The sequence below is a fragment of the Anastrepha obliqua genome, chromosome 5 (genome assembly GCF_027943255.1).
Source record: "Anastrepha obliqua isolate idAnaObli1 chromosome 5, idAnaObli1_1.0, whole genome shotgun sequence".
Taxonomy (NCBI): domain Eukaryota; kingdom Metazoa; phylum Arthropoda; class Insecta; order Diptera; family Tephritidae; genus Anastrepha; species Anastrepha obliqua.
Window position 1 is genome coordinate 37,079,388 of NC_072896.1, and position 22,439 is coordinate 37,101,826.

A 22,439-nucleotide genomic window follows, 5' to 3' on the forward strand; every position below is an offset into this window, starting at 1 on the left:
CTCTGGACTAAAGTACTCACCAACAACTTCCATTTGATACCCATATTGTATATACACATCCGAAGGTTACCCGGGTCCACGTTTTGACCTATATCTCGAGCCTTATTTCCAAAATAAAATATAATCCATGTTACTCGTGGATGATGTAGCTTTCGAATGGTGAAAGAATTTTTAAAATCGGTCCAGTAGTTTTTGAGCCTATTCATTACAAACAAACAAAGTTTTCCTCTTTATAATATTAGTATAGACAGCATATCTTATAAGGTATATGGTAAATATTACCATACATTTTTTCCTTCATATATAATAAAAAAATTAATAATAATAACATTAAAACAACAGGTATTATTAACAAACTTGGTTTTATTTTAAATTCTTCAAGTGAATCAAATTAATAATAATCAATAAGAAGGCATATGCAAATACAAATTCGTGAATTTATATATGTACATATGCGCATATACATACATATATACGCTCACTTAAGTAGGAGAGAGCAAGATGTCGAACGTTGCCGTTCGTTTGCTTTGTCGTTCGTTCCGCGCTTTCGTTTGCAGTTCATTCAATGCAATGAGCAAGGTAACGGCAATGAGCAAGGTAACGGCAATGATCAAGGTAACGGCAATGAGCAAGGTAACGACATATGAGCAAGGTAACACTAATGAGCAAGGTAACGACATATGAGCAAGGTAACGACACATTTTTTCGTGCGTGCAGCCTGTTAAATCGAATTATAAGACGTTATCACGTCAAAATGCTTTTGATTTCAGAGAAAAATTGCAACTTCAGGAATTCCCACCAGTAAGACACTCGGATGACTATCGTCCATGGACAGCGCGCTCTAACGCCACAATCTCCCGCGGAAATAGCTTCAAAAAATTTAAGAGTGTACCTAAAAATATAAATAAAATATCCTCTAAACTTAAACAATTTCTGATTATTCCTTCTTTGTTCAAAAAATTCTCGAAAAACACCAAAATTTTGACCTCCTAAAGCGGTTTCCCCACTTAACTGATATTCGTAGATAATGTCGTGAACAGGGTTGGGCGTTTACAACATTTTTTGGATTGCTTACACTTACATTGCAAACAATTGTAAATAATGTAAACAATTGTAAACGTTCACCAGCATATGTCTATGTAGAACTATGTATATACGAACGACGTATTGAGCAAGCGCTTAATGTCTACTCTCTAGCAGCTTATTATTTGTATCCATATCATGACCGAAACAAGTTAGATCCTGATAAAACTGCAAAAGTAACGGATTTCCTTTTTAATACTATGAGTGGAGAAGCTTTGCAGCAGCTTGACCTATTTCTGAACAGAAGATCCTACTTCGGCGTATTACAGTCAAAAAACTTGAGCGAAGATGCCTGTTTATATTGGAGAATGGCATCGATAAAATATCCACATCTGGCAGAAACAGCTTTAAAATTAATCAATATACCCACCTCTTCAGCGCAAATTGAACGCTTATTTTCGAATTGGAATTTTATTCATTCAGATTTGAGGAACAGACTCTCGTTTGCAAGGTCCAAAAAGCTACTTTTTATTTATTATCAAATGAAAATTGACCAAATCAATGAAGAATAGGACAGTGAAAATTAATAAAAATATTAAAATACTAAATATTAAAGCGTATTTTTTTATTATTTTTATTTCAAGCTTGGAAAACTGTTTGAAAAATAGTGAAAATGCTTAATTAGTAGTAGATTGTTTCTGACTCATAAAAAAAAGCAAAAAAAAAAATGAATTGTTTACAATTGTTTACAAAAATGAATTGTTTACGTAAACAATTAGCTTGTAAACAATTGCTGTAAACAATGTAAACAGTTTACAGGCCCAACCCTGGTCGTGAAGCACTTGTCTCTAATTTCGGATAATATGTATATGTATGTGTGCCCAATGGCCGACAGTAAGTCCCGGTAACTTTTATAACGTTTATTTTTGCCTTGTTTCACTCGAAATGGACAACGAAATAGCGAAGTTCTATTTCAATCATTATATTATATATATTGTATATATATATATATAACTAGCAGACCCTCTGCCTGCTTCGCTAGGCATATCAAAATTAGAAATGAATAATGAACACTCGTCAATTCCGCATAATTCCAGCGACTGTCCTTGTGACGTATTGGAAATTGCAATCCTTTGAAGTCAAAAGCTAAATCGGGTGGAATCAGCGGAATACGCGGAATCAATACGTCTTCACTTTTGAATTTTCTTTTTAAAATTGTTGCTTCAATAAGATTATTCATGACCTTTTTGACTGCTGATCTTGTTCCGTTACACAATCGTGGCTGATTTAAATTTCTAAGTAAAATAATTGGTGCACCAACTTTCAATTGTAAGCGATAAGCCGGCAGTCCAGGTAAATCCAAGGAATTTAAAAATTCTGTTGGATAATTTACAGCGTCATCTTGATTTATAACTGTATCAATTTATTTAAATGTTACAATCTCACCAGGCGTATCATTTAAAATATTCGCATTCAATTGACCAACATCCTTATTTTTCGCAGCCAGTATTGCTCTTTCAGCTAACCAATTGTGATTTTGATAATTTTGCGCAATATTTGGAAAAGCACTTGAAACTAATTCTTGTTTTGTGTGTGCGAAATTACAAAAATTATCTGGCAAAGTGATAAAGCCAGTAGCAGCATCAATAGGAATTTGTCCATTTCCTATCTTCAGAAGTTGTCTTGAAAATTCGTCAGCCGATGCATAATTTTGCAAATAAACTCGCAGATTTGTTTTCAAACTCAAAGTTTTTACGTGGGATGTCTTTAAACATGCTTTTAATTCATCTGCTGGTGTTGAACGGGGAATTACTGGCAAAGTTTGACGAAAATCACCAGACAATAATATTAAAGCGCCACCAAATATTTCTTGATTATTACATTTGCGCATTTCTATAATATATGTATTTAACATTTAATTTAAGTAATCGTTTCAATATTTGTCCGAAAACTTTGAACTTCGAAAAATACAGGCTTATGGTCATTAATGGAATCAAATATATTTAACGAATTTTTATTTTATCTAAATCATAAAACGTTCAAATGAAGCTCAAAATATTTTTCCAGTTTAAAAAAAAGGAAAGAAAAGAGAGGACAACTATTGCGTTACGAATAATACAGTCGCATACGTCACTCGACATCGAAACAATGTTATTCATGTATGTGTATATTCTATTCATTTGCGTGTATTCTCATTCCGTATACGTAATGTCCGTATAAGGGAAACACGCAAATATTGCATTTTTCACACTTACACAACGCATGCATACTTTTACCGATTTCTTTAAAACTTCACATAAACCATCTATGAACCAATACCAATGATCTGTGAAAGTTTGATTGAAATCGGTGAATGCGTTTAGGCGTGAATCGGCGACTAACGAACACAAAAAAACGTCTCCATTTTTATATATAAGATTGGCGCGTACACCCTTTTTGGGTGTTTGGCCGAGCTCCTCCTCCTATTTGTGGCGTACATTTTGATGTTGTTCCACAAATGGAGGGACCTACAGTTATAAGCCGACTCCGAACGGCAGATATTTCTATGAGGAGCTTTTTCATGGCAGAAATACACTCGGAGGTTTGCCATTGCCTGCCAAGGGGCGACCGCTATTGGAAAAATGTTTTTCTTAATTTTGGTGTTTTCACCGAGATTCGAGCCGATGTTCTCTCTGTGAATTCCGAATGGTAATCACGCACCAACCCATTCGGCTACGGCGGCCAGATTGTACACAACCCTTGGCACGACTGTCGTGCGAAAGTTAAATTCTAGTCTAAAAAAAATTAAAATTCGGTTTCAAATAAACACAAAACAATGTAACTGTTTCTAGTTATTTTACTAATTTTTTTGCGTTCCACGCTTTTAAAACTTTCTCTAATTTACTAAGGGCTAAATTTTGTACTAATGTAATGTGTTATTGTATTTGTGTGTATTTTATAAGGGATAGTATAAAAACAATACCAAAAAAATATCAAGTTATCTATATTTCATATATTATGGTACAAAATCAGCACTTCATTGTTGCTCCAAGAAATATGGATGGATTTGTTAATAGTCGAATTCTGATTTTCGCGGGCACTTTGCGCGGGTGTGACTTTCTTGACGGCATAGACCGCATCTGCGTTTTTTGAAAGTTTCACCGGACGAACCTAAATTACGAAAAAAAATTTGAAAAACTTGATACAATAACAAATGTAAAGTTACCTTGGGATGAATGTGGCTTTGTACCCCAATTTAAATCACTTTGATTGCTGCTACCAGAAGTTTCCACTGGGAAGAAAAAAAATAAAGAGCAAAATTACAAAAAAAAGGATTAGCTTATTTAGAAAAAAAAAAAATTGTTTCGCGAATTCTTCACTATGATTTTCTTGTCGCCGCTGGACATACCCCCTTTGCGGTGTCGACCTTCGTCGCATCTCTTTGGATTGACGTAAATTCGGCTATTTCGACGGGATGGGATTAAAGGAAGAGGTGTGCCAGATAACTAGGTTTAAGTAGGCATATGAAGAAGTAGTGTCAGACACATGTCGATCATGTCGACGTCTATTCTGGTTATCCAGAATACTATTTAGTATTTACATCAAGAACATATGTACATATGATTCTGAATGCGAGTAAATGCATATTTAGTAAATGCGGCTCTATGAACACCCGACAATGCGAGTCTCTCATGGGCACGTCCCGTTTCCCTTTCACATATTACAAATGCTATTTTTATACTTAAAAACTTACAGAAAAAACAAACCGAATAGAACAAGGGAAATAACCAAAATATATTTAACAAAATGTGATTGACTTTGCTCTCATAAGATAATGTCAAATTGAAAAATTCCCCTTTTAATTCATTTGTTTAAGTTTTTGACAGTATAGTTCCTAAAAGAGAGCCGAACTGAGCTGTCAATCAAACCTTATTTAATATATGTATGTGACCTGGTCTACGAAAGGGTGCCTTACATGCGAAAACAAGTTTTCGAGAAAACAGCAGTTAAAGTTTAAACTTTTCAGTCTTTTTCGTATTTGTACTTTTCTTTTTTTTTTACTTTTAACAAACTTTTAAACAAATTATGACTTTCTGGTTTTCACCATTTTAAAGAGCCTTTCACACACTATTCGAATCAACAAAAAAGGTGTTGTAATTTGTTTAAAGAAGCGAGACTTACTGCGGCGATCTCGATATTTAATAGCCACACCTCGCACATCTAAATCACTGTAAACATGTTTTTCGTCTGTCACAACATCAACGAATTGTTTTTGAATTTTTTGAACAGCAAACAGCCATGTGGCTAGTCAAAAACATTCATGTGAACAAAAACTATTGACTCAAACTCATACATTTAAAATGCAAACCTAAAATTAACAAATTTGGACGGCGATTTCTACCAATATTGATATAAACAAGATTGCGCCCATCAGAGAGTGCGTGACGTCACTTTTGCCAAGTTGTGCAGTGTTGCCAACCATTTGCTCTTCACAATAAATTTAGTACTTTTTTTTTAAAGCTACCGAAACTATAAGTTAAAAAAAACTTTATTATTAAACAAAAGAATGTTAAAAAAGGTCATTCTGAGAAGATTTTAGTGCTAATGCAAATTTGTTGATTCTTATAAAGTTTGATAGTTTGAAAGTGTAAATTCTATTTTTTGCTCCTTTTAAGGTTATGCAAGAATATTAAATGTCCCTCTCTCAACTCTTCTTAACATTGAAAACCTTTTTACACTTTTTAAAAAGCGTTTGAATTTACTGAATGCGAATTAAAACCATAGAGGTGTAATCGTTTCTTCCGATCCACAATCCTTAGTGGGACATAAGGCATCAAGAGGTGTATTCATAGTTAAAATAAGCAACAAAATACTAATGAAGAAACTATAACGACATTTTTACAAAAAAAGTACCTTGTCTTGTAACATAACCTCAAATATAGCAAAAAAGTCGTTCCCTTAATAAAAAAACTCATAAATTAAAATGTTTATAACTATAACACATTTATTTAAAAAACGCACATTTTAAAGACAACTTCTCACGCATTCAAAGTTCTTTAAGTAATTCAATAAAAGTTTGGTGTTTTATTTTCTTTATATGGGCATTTTGGTGCGTTTTTATATCCAAAGCTAGGCAACACTACAGTAGCGAGAGAGAGATTTGACTGCTGAAATCAGAAGAACACCAACAACAACTGCAATCGCGGGCAATGCGACCAACTGAGTGAATTGTTGAACTAATTTAAAAAAAAGTATATTTTACAAAATTATAAACATTACTTTTAATTAGAACAGGCATCAAGGAAAAATGCCATCAAGAAAGAACAAGACTCCGAGACTAAATAACAACAAAAAAAAAATCCTAAATCAAGTTACGAAAATGGTAATCTGACCATACTGGTGCTAAAACGACGTAACTCATTGTCAAATTCGCTGAGAACAAAGTAGCGGTACCACGATAGGCGCTATCTCATTATTCTTTCCATCATGGATTTCTACCATAAAGAGCTTTTGTTTTCTGTCCGCTCGCCCATCTGTGCAATGACAAAAGTTTCTTAAATCTCATAATTTAGCAGAAGGTAGTGAAAATTACTTCACATTTAAAAAAATGTGTACATTTACGATTGTAGACACCAACTTTGAACTTTTTTTGACAGATAAGTATACGTACCTTGGCTTGAATCTTCGTATTTCCATTTAAAAAAAGTACACGAAGCCTCTCGGTTAGAACATGTATAAAACGGTCGACCCTTGTTGGGACCCTCTTTGCGCACAATTAATCTAATCAGGCACAAGTATAAAAGAAGTGGACGAAATATTGTATATAAAATAAATTATAACACGAAATATATTTACATATGTATACAAATGCAGATAGTTCAATTTGTGACAAAAAAATATTATGTGAATGACCTGTAGACGCTGATCAGAATTATAAATTACTTAATATCCAAACAAATATTTGAGCAAAAGCGATAAAATGAAGCAGCGTTAAAACAACTGGGCGAAAATTGGTCAAGAAAGCACACTAATACTGTGTCTGTCTATAACACAATAGTAAACGCACAATAACATTGCATGCAATTCGCACATTTGCATTACGGCATTACTTCTACCCCACCCTGTAATAGTGCTGACTATTTCCGCAGTCGTGCAACAAAGGCATCTCAAAGATATTCTTCGTTTCATGGATAATATATGATAAATATTGAAGGTTCCTAGCGGTTTGGCCTCCTTGTTGATCGGTATGCTATTCACCCGTTAGCTAAATTAGAGTTGAGTTGCGGTATGAAGAATGTCTTCTCAACTGGATCTGTGTCCTCTTCATGGGGAAGTGGTCGTTCCTATGAGCCATTCTGATGCCCTCCTCTTCCATCACTTACAGCATAACCAAGGCTTCTGTTTAAATCCGGGACGATTCGGTAACGTTGGGAACAGCTCGTCATCTTGCTGCTGCGGTTCTTTCAACCGATGGCGAAACGAATCTTTTTGTATTGAGCACAATGCTCAGCTTAGAGCGAATGGCGAATTTTCATATTACTTGCCTACTTGGTTGCGTAATCTAAATCCTGAAGAATCCGTGAAACTCGGAGAGCAACTTATTTTTTCTTCATTGTTATGGCGAAAGTTTTGCAATTTTGGGGTTGTTAACAGTCGGAATAGGACTTTGACCTCCTTTTTCCAGGTGATAAGGAGGGTCTCCGTGCACTTTGTGGAGGAAAGTTGTAGATTCTTCGCAGTGAAAAAGCGAGAAAGATTGGTGAGGTAATCGTTCACTTTGGCGCATAGGCTATTCATTCCTATGGCAGCCGGTTATACGTTACCGGAATGACCCCGGCTTTTCCCCGACCAAGGACTGCCGCCCTAGTAAACTAGAACTGTCTAGTGATCCGTATCTCAAAAATCAGCTGGTCTACCGATTCACTTTGAGCGCACCTAAAACGCTTTATATATGAAAGTTTAATTAGTTTTGATTGCCTGTTTTTAAAATCAGAGTGTCGCATTCTTTAGTGAATTTTTTCAAGTTTCATTCGGTATATAATTCTCGTACTTGTGGCATGATGGGAATGCTTAATTTTTCGAATGAACCAATAATATACAAAAAAAAGTTTATTTTGTTGAATTTTTAAAAGGAAAAGGAAAGGAAAGGAAAGGAAAGGAAAGGAAAGGAAAGGAAAGGAAAGGAAAGGAAAGGAAAGGAAAGGAAAGGAAAGGAAAGGAAAGGAAAGGAAAAGGATATAAACACCACATATGGATAATGAGATTTGTAAGATGTTGAGACGAAAACAACTTAATAAAGAGCTACTAGATATACTAAAGGTACGATGAAGGAATCGAGGAGATATCAAGCTTTTGGACAAATTATTTGAGTAAGTAAATGGTAAAATTTATTCATGTTTTATACTTACGTTAAGGCAGGGATCCCACAATTGCATTTGACAAATTCACTTTGCAAAGGCGACGTTGAATGTGTGGGTGGATGATTCTCGGCTGACGTACTGGTCACAGTGATGGAACTTGCAGTTGAAGCCTCATCAGCCCATTGAAAGAATTTACAGGGGTTCTTTTTGGCACAAACATAAAATAGCCTGCCGTTGTTGGGTCCTGATTTTCTAACCGTACATCTATACAATAGAAAACGCAAAAATAAACTCGATATAAAATAGAGGTACATGCAGTACGTGATATCCTATACTAAGGGAATCGAGGACTTTCATAGCAAATATGTTTAGCATAGATGGGCACTTTGCAGTAGCAGTAAAAATGCCGTAAATATAATTTTTTACTGATATTGCAATTTAGTTTGCATTGTCAGTAAGCCTTTACTGATTACTGAAAAAGTTGCAGTAAAAACATTTTTTTACTGATTACTGAACAAAATTGCAGGAAAAAATGTATAATATAATTTAGTTTGTATTATCAGTAAAATATTTAGTGTTTATTGGAAATCAAAATGTAATGCACACTCATCTGAGAAATGAAATAATTTATGTACTCAATAAATATTTTTAATTTTGTCCTATCTTTTTTTTCTCAGAAAAGGAACATATGGCACACTAAATACAAAAGCCAAATAAAAATGATATGAAAATATGTTTAGTATAATGAACGGATTGAGATTATCAATAAAAAAGTCCACCTGGTGTGAAATATAATCTTAAAACTAATCTTAATCTAATATTTTTATTTTTTATTTATTATACATTAATTAATACACAGAAAACCCCGATTGAAAATCTGAAGTTGTGACTCTTTGCATTTCATGTACGAAATAACAAAATCATCTCATAACTGTAACTGTCGTACAATCCAAACAAAGGATCTGTATAAAGAAGCAAAGAGAAAAACATCCCAATAAATATTTATTGCACGCTACACATATGTACATATGTATTTATACAATAAAGAATGAGTAGAGGCTATATGAGGCCCTTGAAAATGTTCGATTCGGTTCGGTTTAACCTTAACAATCGATATTCGGCCCTTTTTTATTTATCAACAACAATCCCTAAATGTTCAAAATTATTAAAAGTCCTTATACGTTGGTAAAAATCCTATTAATTCTTGCTGATTGCTAATACCCAATTTGTTAAGTTTTTGCCTTATTTAAGAATACTGGGATGTTTGGCCTATGGTGTGCGTCTGGATGTTGTTCCACAAATGGAGGGACCTACAGTTTTAAGCCGACACCGAGCGGCAGATATTTTTTTATGAGGAACTTGTTCATGGCAGAAATACACTCGGAGGTTTGCTATTGCCTGCCGAGGGCTATTAGAAAAAACTTTTTCTTCATGTTTGTCTTTCACCGAGATTCGAAACTACGTTATCTCTGAATTCCAAATGGTAGTCACGCGCCCACCCATTCGGCTAAGGCGGTCGCCGAAAATCGAGAATATGTATTGCAAAAAGTTAAAGTGACGTTAGGGGTTAGGGGTAGTCAGAATTTTCAAAAAAATAGATTTTTTTTTCATTTACTTAACGTATACTATCTTAAAAATAGTGTGTTAAAATTTGAAGTGAATCCGGCAAATACTTTTCGAGTTATTCAACAATTAACAAAGGGCGCTCCGGAGCGTTTGCAAACCTTTGAATGCGTTTTTTTTTTTCAAAACTATGTTTTTTGATCTGGTGATCACTGTAACTTAAAAACTGCTTGGTAGATTTTAATAAAATGTGTAGTATACATTGAAAAAAATAAAAAACTCGCAAGCCCTCGAGGGATTTTTTTTGCAATAATTTCGATTTTTTTTTAAACAATTAATTGTCGGTTTTTTTCTAGAAAATCTGAAACATATTTCCAGAGGCCGCCCTATTGTTAATTTTGAAAAAAAAAGCTACGATCAGACACAAGATTATCTATTAATAAAACTAATTTGTCTTGTCCGATTGATTTTAGATGAGTCTCCAAGGGCTTGTGACGATCACCGCAAGGGACGTTTCCACGACAGTCGGCTCTATGTAACCGAAACGACCCGGATTTACATCCGGCCAAGGACTGTCACTCCAGCACCATTCCCCGTATGTAAGCATGGGGAATGTTTATGCTGCTACAACAACATCACCGCAAGGGACTTTTAGAGAAACGGGCTCGACATAAAAAGCGATAACTTTTACAATTATTAATTTTTTTTTTAATTTTGTTAAAGTCAAGTCGAAACATGATGTTTTTATTTTTATAAAATAAATCAATTGACCAGCAAAAAAAATTATTGAAAATCATCATTTTTTCGAGCCTTTCAAACCCCTTAATTATGTGAAAACGAGAGCAAGTGTATGCATTTGTGTTTTTCTAATCCTGCATTGATCTTTTCCAATGATATAACTTAAATTCTCATTGTAGGAACATTATTACTAAAAAGCTTATATTAAAACATACTGTTTGGCCTGCTGATGGCACCCAGGGCATTGAATACCTATGTCTGGTGCTAAATTACGTTGTGCACTACTACAGCTGTATTGGGCTGTTTCTGATGATTTTGTGCGATCTTCTTTCTTTTCATTCGGCAATTGCGCGGCTGTTGATGACCGGCTGTTGTGCTCGGCTGTACCCCAGACAAAATCACTTAAGTCCGGAAAGCTTTCGTCAAAATTTAAATAGGCACTTTCGGCTGGATTCCCTGTAGCACAGTTATTTATGGAGGCAATATCATTTACTTGTCTAATGGGACCAGTGCCGACAGATGTTGCTAAATTTGTTGAATTTTGGACAGCGCTAGTGGTTGCATTTCCAGTGGTTTCGTTTTGTATTTCAAATGTACACAGCATTTCATCGAAACCATCATCATTGTTAAAAAAATCATCCAAAATCACGTCATTAATTGTGCAATTTTCAATTTCCATAGGGATGGAAGACTGATCAGCACGGTTTTGAGCGGGCGCTGCTGGTAAAAATCAAAATGAGAATAGATTAGTCTAATTGAATTTGTTAGAAATCATGGAGCTTTATGTATTTTACCGCTTGTAAAGAAAGTGCGAATGCCTTGCGTTTTACTATTAGTTTTCTTCTTGTCTCCTTTCGTAGAAGCATTGGTTTCAATATCTGGTTTTGATTTTCCTCTATTTTGTTTTTTATTCAAATTTCTCGAACCGGAAGCATTTCTATACTCTCCACTTACATTTGTACTTTCTGAACCTCTGCTGGTACTACCAGTTACCGAAGCAGCGGTTGGATTTTGATTAGATGATGTAGTATTTGATCCAATCCCCACAACACCAACAATTCCACCAGTTCGCTTTACTTGATCAAGATTAATTTCGAAATTATCACGAAACTGTTGGTCACAACAGAGGCACGTTTTATACCAACCAGAAGGCGTTTTAAACAACGTTTTGTAGTATAAAGAAGTAAATTTCAATTTAATCAATTTTACATTTGGGCCACAATGTTGACAAGTTTCAGACAATACACTTGGCTCTGAACACTCTTCTGATAGCCAGATGGCGTTATTGCAATTAGGAAAATTCATGCAACCTATATAATAACTGTTTGGATTATTTTTTTTCTGCCGCAAAGCTAACGGAGCTACAGAACATTTTGGACATTGAAATAAATCCGTTATTTTATTGCGGTTATTGTTTTGGTTTTCCATGCTTTCACCTACAGTGGCAGTTTCATTTATTCTACGAAGAAATAATATATATTTAGTGAAATGATTGTAAGATTACCCTTGTTAGAACTACCGTAAGGCCATTTTATTATCCATAGCTTCAATCTTTTCTGTAATTTGCCTGTATGCTTCCAAATATTTTTGAATTTGCTCATTCAGCACTATCTTCGGATCTTTTTTCCCAGAACAAATATCTTTTAAATCCGACTCGAACTCCGCTCTTAACATAGGTTTGGCTAATGTCAAATCCATTGCACCGTAACCCTCACATAGGCCCATCCCTATAATACCTGGCACGAGGCATCCTTTATCAACCACTCCAATATATCCTACAGACTTACATTAACATTAGAAGAGAAAATATAGTGGTATTTAGTGGTACCTCTTTCTTTGATTGTGTTTATATGTTCTGCATGGGTTGCGTCAGTTCCGATTCCATGTTTTTCCATTAAAGCAATCAAATCAGCCTCTGTCAAAAGTGGTGGTGCAGTAGTGGCACCCTCTTGCATTGATATTTCAGTAGGATCAAATAATTGGCCTGTTTTAAAAATCGTATTTATTTATGTTATTTTTTAGTAGTAGAACCTTTTACCTTGCTCGTATTTATGTATTTGCTTGGCATTCCATTGCTCATAAATATAAATATCCAAATAGTTTCGTTCATGAATGACTAATCCCGTGGCAGTAAATTTTTCACCGGCAATATTAATGTGAACTTTAGTTTCAGAGCCAACAGCATCTTTGCTGACGCAAGCAAGAAAATGACGACAAATTAGCTCGTATACACGTGCTTCGTTGCCATTTAGATCTGTAACGAAAATATAAAATATTTTCAAACACGCTCCAGTAAACGATACCACCATATTAGCTTATGGTTGTATTTAAAGGTAAACGATTATTTGTCTGCTCTCTCTCGCTTCTTAACTACTCAGAGCCTAGCACTCTTTCATATAAAATTCACGGCCCCATTGAAAAGCTGAAGGTACAAGCCGAGCACACACCAATATCAAAAATTCTTCAGTGTACGAAGCTTTGGGATCATCATATTCAGGAACACGATGAGATCCTTCCTGGTACTCCTTCGACACCATCTACATAGTGAGGCATATATCAAGCATCACACTATTCAGTTTTTGGTAGGTAGCAGGTTTGGTAGGAAACTATCCCAACATTCCTCTGCTTGGATCGAATCCACCTACCAAGCCCGTCAGAAGCCATCTTCGGCCTTACAACTGGGGACTGACGAGTACCACCCATGGGTGATGGCACTTGCAAACAGCGTAAAGACGCTAACTACTGACTTGATACGTATACATTTGATTCAAGAAATTAAGTACGAGCCGGCTGGCTGCGAAGTAATAGGTAACAAGTTCTTTGTAAAAGAGGCATTATGGTAACAAGGGTCCGGCAAAATTAAAAAAGGATTCTAAAAATTTGCTGTTGGGGTCAACGTCTCTCGTCACAAAAACGACTTCCAGCCATGTACGTACGTCGATTGAAATTAGATTTTACACAACTATGATACATACAATTGTAGCGCATCAAGTTCCCTTCAATCTCATGGGTCCCGGTTTTATATACAGGAATGACTTGATTATGTACATATCTTCTGCGTTTTCAATAGATGGCTCCATCCAAACTCCACTTTATGACATACGCCTTAAGATAATCAGGGAGTGGATCACACGGTATGTGGCCAGTGGTGCTTTCACTAATTAGTCTTAACATGGAATCTGGTCGTTAAATTCATTTCCCTGGACATGATTTTCTGTTTTCTAAGGCGATTTTTGGGAGGACGACCATTTCTTTACCTTTCTTTCACTACAGACGTTTGGGAAAAACGATGTTTCAAGCGGTAAACAAATATTCTCGAAATATTAAGATTTTACATCAATTCGTAAATCTCGCGTGCACTTTTACCACACTTACATATGTAAGGCAAACACTTCCATGCGATTTTTCTTAGCTGCCCACTCCATTGTTAACAAAGCCAAAATTTTCACAAAACTGAGTATAATTTAAGAGTAGACAATGCATACGAACAAAAGCAAAAATAACGGAACTTCTTTCTGCAACTTTGTTTTCGTCGTATGCATTATAAAATTTGTCTCAGAATTTGTGGCAAGACCAAGTATACCCCACTGGAAGGCTATTCGTAAAAGCAATGGAAATAGAGAAATAAAGTAAGTAAACTAAGTTCAAAAAGACGCGCTGGGCAGAAAGGAGCAATTTGATATTCATGGTTACGAGAGAACCAACATATGAAACAGGGTAAATAGTGTTTAATATATTGTGCACACATTTTTTGTCAAGTTAAGCCGCATTGTACGTTTACACAAGAAAAGCCAGAACGCTGCGAAATCAACTATCAAGTTTTCCAATTATATAAATGGAAGCAAATTGCAAAGAAAAAAGAACATTAAATTTTGCAAAACGGTTGAAGGTGGAGGCGACTTGCTTTTAGGAGAACATATTAAGTCTTTTTTAGCATTGGACTATATACCTAATGCATGCCACCCATATCTACAGATTTATCTTAAAACATATTATAATTTTTTGGAAATGTGCACCTCTTCCTTTCATTAAACGCGCGATATATTTTTTGTTAATTAAAAATGCAAAATTTAAAAACATAAAACGGAATCTGTTGGTGCATTTTTGTCGATTTTTTATTCCTGATTCATACTGTATCATCCGGTGGACCAGACCAAAGATCGTACAACCAGAAGGCTGCACAACCTGCATCGCTTGCTTTCACCAGCGATGAAGTCCGGGTCGCCACCAGGAAGGCTAGATTAAACGGGAGTATACCACCTCGCCTGACCCCATCTACGCATCAAATTGGCTTCCGGAAAGTGCATAGCGAGACAGCACTTAACACCATAACAGATAAATCGAGGATTTAACCAAAAACCGCCTTGTGAGAGAAAACTAAAGATTTGTCAAAGGCTTTCAGCACTGTTACCCACGCAACGCTACTAGTTACTATTAAAAATTCCACTTTCCTTCTTCTTCTTCAAACTTCCAAACAGCGGCAGATAAAGCAAGAGGTGCTATAGGGTGATGTCTTTTTCACCAGCTTTGTACATCATAAAACCTACAGGGACTCAAGAACTATATCAAGGCGCCAGTAGGACATATCAAATGAAGTCAAGGCCTTTTCCAACTGATCTTTCCAATGCAAAGGAGGCCTTGCTCTCCCTCTGCGACATGGCCTGACCAGAGCCGCTGCTTTATTCATACGAGCGTAATGAGGAACTTATAAAGACTGATTTTTGATCATCAAGAGAGGACTTTACTACTTAATCGCCTAATTAATCCAAAGTGCCACTTGTTGGTAAGAGATCTTACGTTGGATTTCAAGGCTAACACTAAATTGGGGTTAATTCAGGTTCCTAAAGAATTACTGGTTCCAAGTTATAACTGTCAACATTGGCGTGGGTGCCGCTATGCGAATGAGTTGATGAGAGGGGCTAAATACCTTAGCCTTATCATATTTATTATTATTATTATTTAGTGACTGGTATGAATACCAGTACTAAAATTATGTTTGAGCATTGGCTGCAGAGGCCATCAGCTCTGTGTCGTCTGTGGGTGTCTGGATTATTTGTTATATTGTCATTTCGATAGTTTTAATGAATTTGCTTATTTTTTCGATGTTTGAATGACTGGGAATGGCGAGGATGTCGCTTATTTGTTCTGAGTTTAGTATTTCTTTTCTTGCGTTGGCGTGATTTGGACATTTGTTGAGGATGTGGTCCAATGTTTGGTTTGTGTTGCAGGTTGTACAGATAGGGTGATTTTCTTTTTTTAAGATATGTTCATGGGTCTGTGTTGTGTGGCCTAGGCGAAGGCGGGAGAAAATTCGGGATTTAAATCCGTGTATATTTGTTGGGTAGAGTGGAGGGTTTCCATTCTTATTAATATTAGAATAGTGTTCGTGCTTGTAGTTTTTTAATGATTGCCGCTGTTTGTGTATTATGCATGTATTTATATGTCGTTTTATATCGAGTCTTTCTGTTTTTGGGCTGGTTATAATTGGGGCATTGTAAGCGAATTTCGCTGCATTATCGGCATATGTATTTCCCTCGATATCTGTGTGTCCTGGGACCCACAGTAGTTTTAGTAATTTACTGTTTTTTATTAGCAAATCCCTTATTTGATTAACAGTTTCCCATTTGTTGCAAGTAGGATTACTAGCCGCTTGAATGACTGACAAACTGTCGGAGCATATTATGGTTTTCGTCTTTTTCTGGATAGATAACATCATTGCTTCGTGTATTGCCGCTGCTTCTGTCGAGAATATAGAAGAGTAAGGGAACATGGTTTTTAAACTTAAAAATATGCCATCTTCGGATGTTACGCTGAATGCAACATTGTCTTCCGTTCTAGATCCGTCAGTAAAGACTATTGACCAGCCGTTATTTTTATGGGTATAGACTTTTTCGAGAAAAAGCTGCTTAAATATTGGATTGGTGGTGTTGTCTTTTTTATGTGTATGAAGTGTGGTATCACATGTGTGAGTGCTTAATTTCCAAGGAGGATTATAATAGGAGAGTGTTTGCGGTTTTGTTTCTAAGTTATATCCGCGGGAAACATTAATAATTTTGATGGTAGCAGTTTTTTTACGTCATCTTTTATAATTGATGTATTTAAGAAAAGTGTTTTTGGAATAAGTTTAGAGTTGATTTCTTGTATTCGTTCTTCAAGTGTAGGCAAACCAGATTCAATATGGAGGATTCTTATTGGGGTGGTGCGGAAGGCAAATAGGCTGCTTCTGATAGCTTTGTTGTATATGGGTTTTATGATATTAAGTGTAGTTTTGGATGCGGAGCCATATAAGAAAAGACCGTAGTCAATTTTGCTTATGATTATTGCTTTAGTGATGTGTATAAGTGTGTTTATGTGAACATACCCTTTGTGTGATAGGTAAGATAGTAAATTGATTCTGGGCTTATCATAGATGTCACGCTTAACTGATAAAGGCACACTGATGCAACCTTATCCAAAGCAAACCCTATGACACGCAAAGGTTTAGCAAGAAAATTGTAGGACTGTAGCCTAAGAATCCTGAGAAATTACATGATAGTTAGACCAGTTATAGCACACGAAGCGGTTGTGTGGCTATCGAGACCCACCCTATCGACAGTACGGGCAGTACAACTTTGATGCAGGTGGTACTTGAGCTGATATCGCTTCATATACGTATCGTAGTTATTCGGCCATCAACCAAGCGTATCGTATTTAACAAGACTTGGCAAGGCTTTGACAAAGGAAAAGTGATCTCATCCAAGAATATGCAATTTTGAGCTTGGATATTTGGCCCCATAACAAAGATGTTTGTGCCGATGGGTAGTTTTCCAAGTATCTTCCAAGAGGAAGTGTCTGTCATGATCGAACGACTCTACCGTGTTTACAACTTATCTCTTAAAACAGCACTATACCTGTTTCTCGAATGCGATGCCACAACTGGGAGTAAACATCTTGACCTTGAAAAAAAGTCGCGGGAACTCTAATTGCTTGCATATGCCGAAGACATTGATATTATGGGTTTTAACCCCCGCGCTGTTTTTTTTCTGCCTTTTGTAAACTGAATAAAGAGGCGAAGCGAATAGGTCTATATGTGAACGGAGACAAGTCGAAGTACCTACTATTGTTAAAAAAACATCACCAGTCAATTAGTTCTGCTTAGTGCGCTGAACCTCACCCCATGTCTATCTTCACTGGATCAGCTCTATGATGCAGTTTACCATACTTCATACGGCAGTTTATTCCACTGAGATTGCTGAGGTTCAAACCGATTGGTGTTCAACGCGCATCAGGATCTTTGGCATTCAAAATTGCCAACTTTTGGTTCAGCAGCAGTTCGCTTGACCTAAATATTTCTAGTGCTGGTCTGATAAATAGCATAACTTGGCGGGCTATGATATTTCTCGCATTAGACCATTTGCCCATTATAGTCTTGATTGTTTGACCAGCGGACTTTATTTCCGCGATTAATATTAATAATGCCGATTGAAGAGGCTTAACGGAATTCACTGAGAACACCTTCGCCGCTGCACGCATTGCCACCAAAGTGCGCGTTGCCCAACTGCAAGGTAATCACTGTTTCTGCAGCTCATTTCATTCCTGCGAAGCCTCTGGAACATACGTCCTAATTTCCCAGGGGAAGCAGCTGTTTTAGCAAACCAGCATTACCATCATACCAGGCCGATTTAATTTGGTATGTACATACCAATGGCCCCAATCTACTTTATCTCAACTTTCACCTTTAACTGCAGTTTGACTCTTTCGTCCAGGTGGTAAAGTGGGTCACCGTGGATTTAGGGGGGAAAAGTTAGAGATTCCTGATTCCAAACTCTGATGTACACATTTACTTTGTCTTAACTGAAATGCTCTTATTTTACTTCCGCAGATTTTGTCGCACATTTCAATCATTATACAGTCTATAGAGCTCTGTTTAAATGATCAACAATGTCATCTTATTTTATCGGTATTTTTTTATAAGCGTATCAGAAACAAATTACTTATGCAAGGGAGTCACAGATCAAAAAATATTTAGAGTTCTTGATATAATGTAACTAGTCCTCTGATATTTAAAATGTACTTCTTTGTCCTCTGACTTTGAACTAAGAATGCGATTGAACTGTTTTTATATATAATTAATAGTAAATTATCAGACCTGTTGCTAGTTTTGTTGGATGAATAGGTGGATGCGCCTGATCAGTCTTGTTTCCGTTCCGGGGATTGGGTCCCCATTCCTTTACCCGCTGCGCAAAAACTCCCCAATCTCCGTGTTGAACGAACTGTTCTACCAAGGCACTATTAAAAAAATCATTTGTAATAGATACTCGTATAAACAAACAAGACAAATTAAGAGAATACCCCAAGTTAATATCCTTCGAAAATTGATTTGTTTCTGTGCGTGGATAACTAATTATACCTTTGGAATAAAGTTTTTCAGCTATAGTCATTATCTCTTTTGCTGAAATTTTAAGTTTACGCGATCCCAGCTTTTCCATCTCAACCGTGTCCAATGGAGTTGGTCGCCATTTATTTTTTGGTTTAGTTGTTACCTCTTCTACTTTCGCTTTAGGGTCGGCTAAGCAGATCAGTAAATAATCTTCACAAGCTGCTTTATCAAACAACCTATTACGCGCCCAAATGAAATCTACTGTGAGTTCATCAATCGTGTGTGAAACTGTAAAAGATTTTTTTGTATTAATATTATATGTAGATCGAAAAAATACGGCTTTGCAAAACATCCAAATAAATGTGTGTGATACACATATGTACATAACTACGTATTTTAATCTTGATACAAATCTAGAACTTTTAACTGTGTGTCTGTACAATTTAACCAGAAACATTTCACATACACATCAATTCATAGAATTATATAGGTATGTACATAGTAATATTCCTAAATACTTTTTTATTTCTCATCAATTAAATTTTTAAAGAAGAGTTTCAAAAGACCACATTTTCAAAAAATTGGTTTTAAATACATATACTCAATGACATTAATATGAATATCAAAAGAAATATATGTCCAGCCATTAAAAATTAAATTAAGTTTATTTTCGCCACGACAAATATAGTACAATAATGCTCTTTGAAAATTGCATCGTTATATCCTTGAAAATTCTTCATGAAACTAAAAAGGTTGTCCAATGTATGTATATACTTAAGCGCAAATACGTAGTAATAAATATATGTATATCTACCTCAGCATCATTATTCTTACTGGTTTATAAAAACGTAAAATACTGTAATTATAAGTTTATATAACATCCATATTTTTATACATAACTGATCCATTAAACCATGCAGAATTGTAGGATACTTACCTTTTAACTTCCAAAATGGTTCCGATACAAAAGCTTCTATTTCTTTGTAACGTTCAACGACGAACCCTAAAGTTGGTATCTGACAACTGCCGTAGGAAATTAGCTTGTCGGCGATTTTTGTAGGAAATAAACGTTGCAGTCTCATCGTCTGAAAACGGGTTATTGCAGCACCCGTTCGGAGATCAAGTTCTGTACGTACATCAACAGCATCGTTCAACCTCTTGTTAGGTTCGGTTAACTGCTGAAGCGCTCGGTGAACTGACGCTCGAGTTATCTCAGAGAAAACGGCACGATAAACTGCAAGGCTCGGCTTTATTTTGCGGCACACTTCCATTATTTCAAAACCAATGTTTTCCCCCTCTCTATCACAATCCGTCCATATTATGAGACCATGGCAGCTACGGACTTCCCTTTCTAATGTGCGCAAAATCGGTTGATAATTTTCACTACACGATTTTTGCACAGGCGCACTAAATAACGCCAATGGATCAACCTCATTCCAACGTCGATATGCTCCAACAAAGTCCAGTTGTAATAAATGACCAGATACCGAGGTCATTACCATTTTACACTTTCGTCTATTTACTTCAGTCTCGAACTCATAGATTTTGTTATAAACAGAGCATCCTTCGCGCTAAAAATCATAATTTGACTATTTAATTTGATTTGGCTTATTTGAAACTGCTTACTCTAGTTGCCGTTCCGTTTGATAGAAGGCTAGATATTGTTTTCGCGGCATCATTCTTTTCTGCTACATTCAAGTACTTCATATTTAAATTTGCTTCCTGAGCATAGTTGCGCAAAAATTTGCACGTATATTTACAAAATACTGTCAATCTTAACATTGCAATCTAAACACTTCATCTTTATTTTTATCGATATCTGTAGATTAGTTCCCGTACATAAGCAAATTATTAATAGCCCGTTCACATACAACTTTGACGTTGGCGTCACTTCGTCTTCATACATTTTTATCAAAGTACATAACCAAGTCGAGCCACGCCAACACGAAAACAAAGCAGAAAGTCATGTAACTCTCATTTTTATGCGCGCGTCGACAATCAGCTGAATTGAAACAATTTTATTTTGTAATTAAGACAAAGCTTGATATTTGTTGCCATAAGAAAATAAATAAAAAAAATTTAGTCCTTAAAATTTAATTTCATTTTTATGTTATGTTCACGTACCGCCAAATTCTTTGGTCACATCTTAACTGATGTGCACCTAAAACAAAAGGCTTGAACAATATTTTTTTCCTTAATTTTTTTAGAGCGTCTCTTATAACTTTTCTTTTTAAAAGGGTATAGATAGATTCGAAATCAATCTCAGTTGATTTTTTGTATTTACATATATTTACAAAGTTTTTTTTACATAACGTTTGCATGCTCTCTGGTAAAGGCCCTACAATGAAAAGCCATTAACTGTTAGCGCATAGCCGAGCAGGTAAATCAAGATCCTTTAAACTCATCAGGATGGCTCTTAATGCATTAATTTTGCAATCAACACATTGTGACTGCGATATTGTGGCGCTATTGGCAAAAGACATTCCATCAAGGGGAGTGCGGGCAGGTTATTTGGAGACAGAGCCTGGTGGTACCGCGATGGGTATCAAAAGTATTACGTTATCAGCGCCCGCTTACGTTGGCACAGTCTACAGCCTCTGAGCTTATTTATCGGAAGATCAGCTTCTGGGATCGGAGCCCGAGGGAGCAGATGTTGAAACTGCTGTCAGAGCTGCAACTGATGGTGAGGTGCTATGGGCAACGAAGGATGATGCCGATTTTACAGATTAACCTGCATCACTCAAAGGCAGCATCCGCTGTTCTTATTCTGCACCTCTGCAACACTACGGCGGAGCTCGTACTTACTCAAGAGCCCTGGGTCATAAGAAACAGGGTTTCCGGATTAAACTCGGATGCCTACCAGGTGGTGGCAACACCAGCCGCAGGTAGAAAGAACTTTTTTAATTCCTCAATACACTGTGCATCAGCACGGAGCTGGAAAGGAGACTCATCTGAATAGTATCAGCATACATGGAACGCCATTTCCCCCTAGACGAGAGATTGAACTACAAAGCGTGATAAAAGTAGCTAAGCGCAGTAACATCTCCATTGTTACTGGCACTAACCACGGTTCACAGAATACCAATACTCGAGCCGCTTCCCAATTTTATGTAAACATACTCACTTTGTTGCCACATCTAATAGAGAAGAGGTCATGGATATAACCCTGACCTAGAGTTCTCTTTCAAGCCTCCCTCTCTAAAGTACCTCCGGACTATTCTATCTTGGTAAGGAAAAGTGATTACCGCAATTTATGCACGCAAAAGTAAGGTAAAAGATATGACTTAAACCCCTCATGGTACTCCTATCCTCTTCTACGGGGTCACTGTTTATTGGCAACATTATAAATTATTTTATCTAAGTAAAAAATGCTTATCACAAAAACGCGGTTTTCTATCCAAACTGAGGTTCTTGGG

General features: G+C 36.2%; 1 protein-coding gene across 3 annotated transcripts; it reads right to left on the bottom strand.

The window, feature by feature from the left end:
• Nucleotides 1-3,989: 3,989 nt before the first annotated feature.
• Nucleotides 3,990-20,824, bottom strand: LOC129247796 (DNA topoisomerase 3-alpha). Of its 3 annotated transcripts, none has more exons than XM_054887109.1 (13): nucleotides 20,650-20,823; nucleotides 19,961-20,594; nucleotides 18,996-19,311; nucleotides 18,793-18,932; nucleotides 12,703-12,918; nucleotides 12,493-12,648; nucleotides 12,184-12,439; nucleotides 11,459-12,123; nucleotides 10,880-11,381; nucleotides 8,412-8,627; nucleotides 6,674-6,783; nucleotides 4,229-4,294; nucleotides 3,990-4,173 (listed from the first exon to the last, which is right to left on the bottom strand). In XM_054887109.1, the coding sequence occupies exons 1-13, from the start codon at nucleotides 20,803-20,805 to the stop codon at nucleotides 4,073-4,075; spliced, it is 3,534 nt and encodes a 1,177-aa protein (XP_054743084.1). In that variant the 5' UTR covers nucleotides 20,806-20,823; the 3' UTR covers nucleotides 3,990-4,072. The 3 variants fall into 3 exon arrangements, 2 of the variants coding, with proteins under 2 accessions (XP_054743084.1, XP_054743082.1); XM_054887107.1 differs by having other exon boundaries at nucleotides 10,880-11,384; XR_008582577.1 differs by lacking the exons at nucleotides 3,990-4,173; nucleotides 4,229-4,294 and having other exon boundaries at nucleotides 10,917-11,384; nucleotides 20,650-20,824.
• Between the last annotated feature and the right edge of the window lie 1,615 nt (nucleotides 20,825-22,439).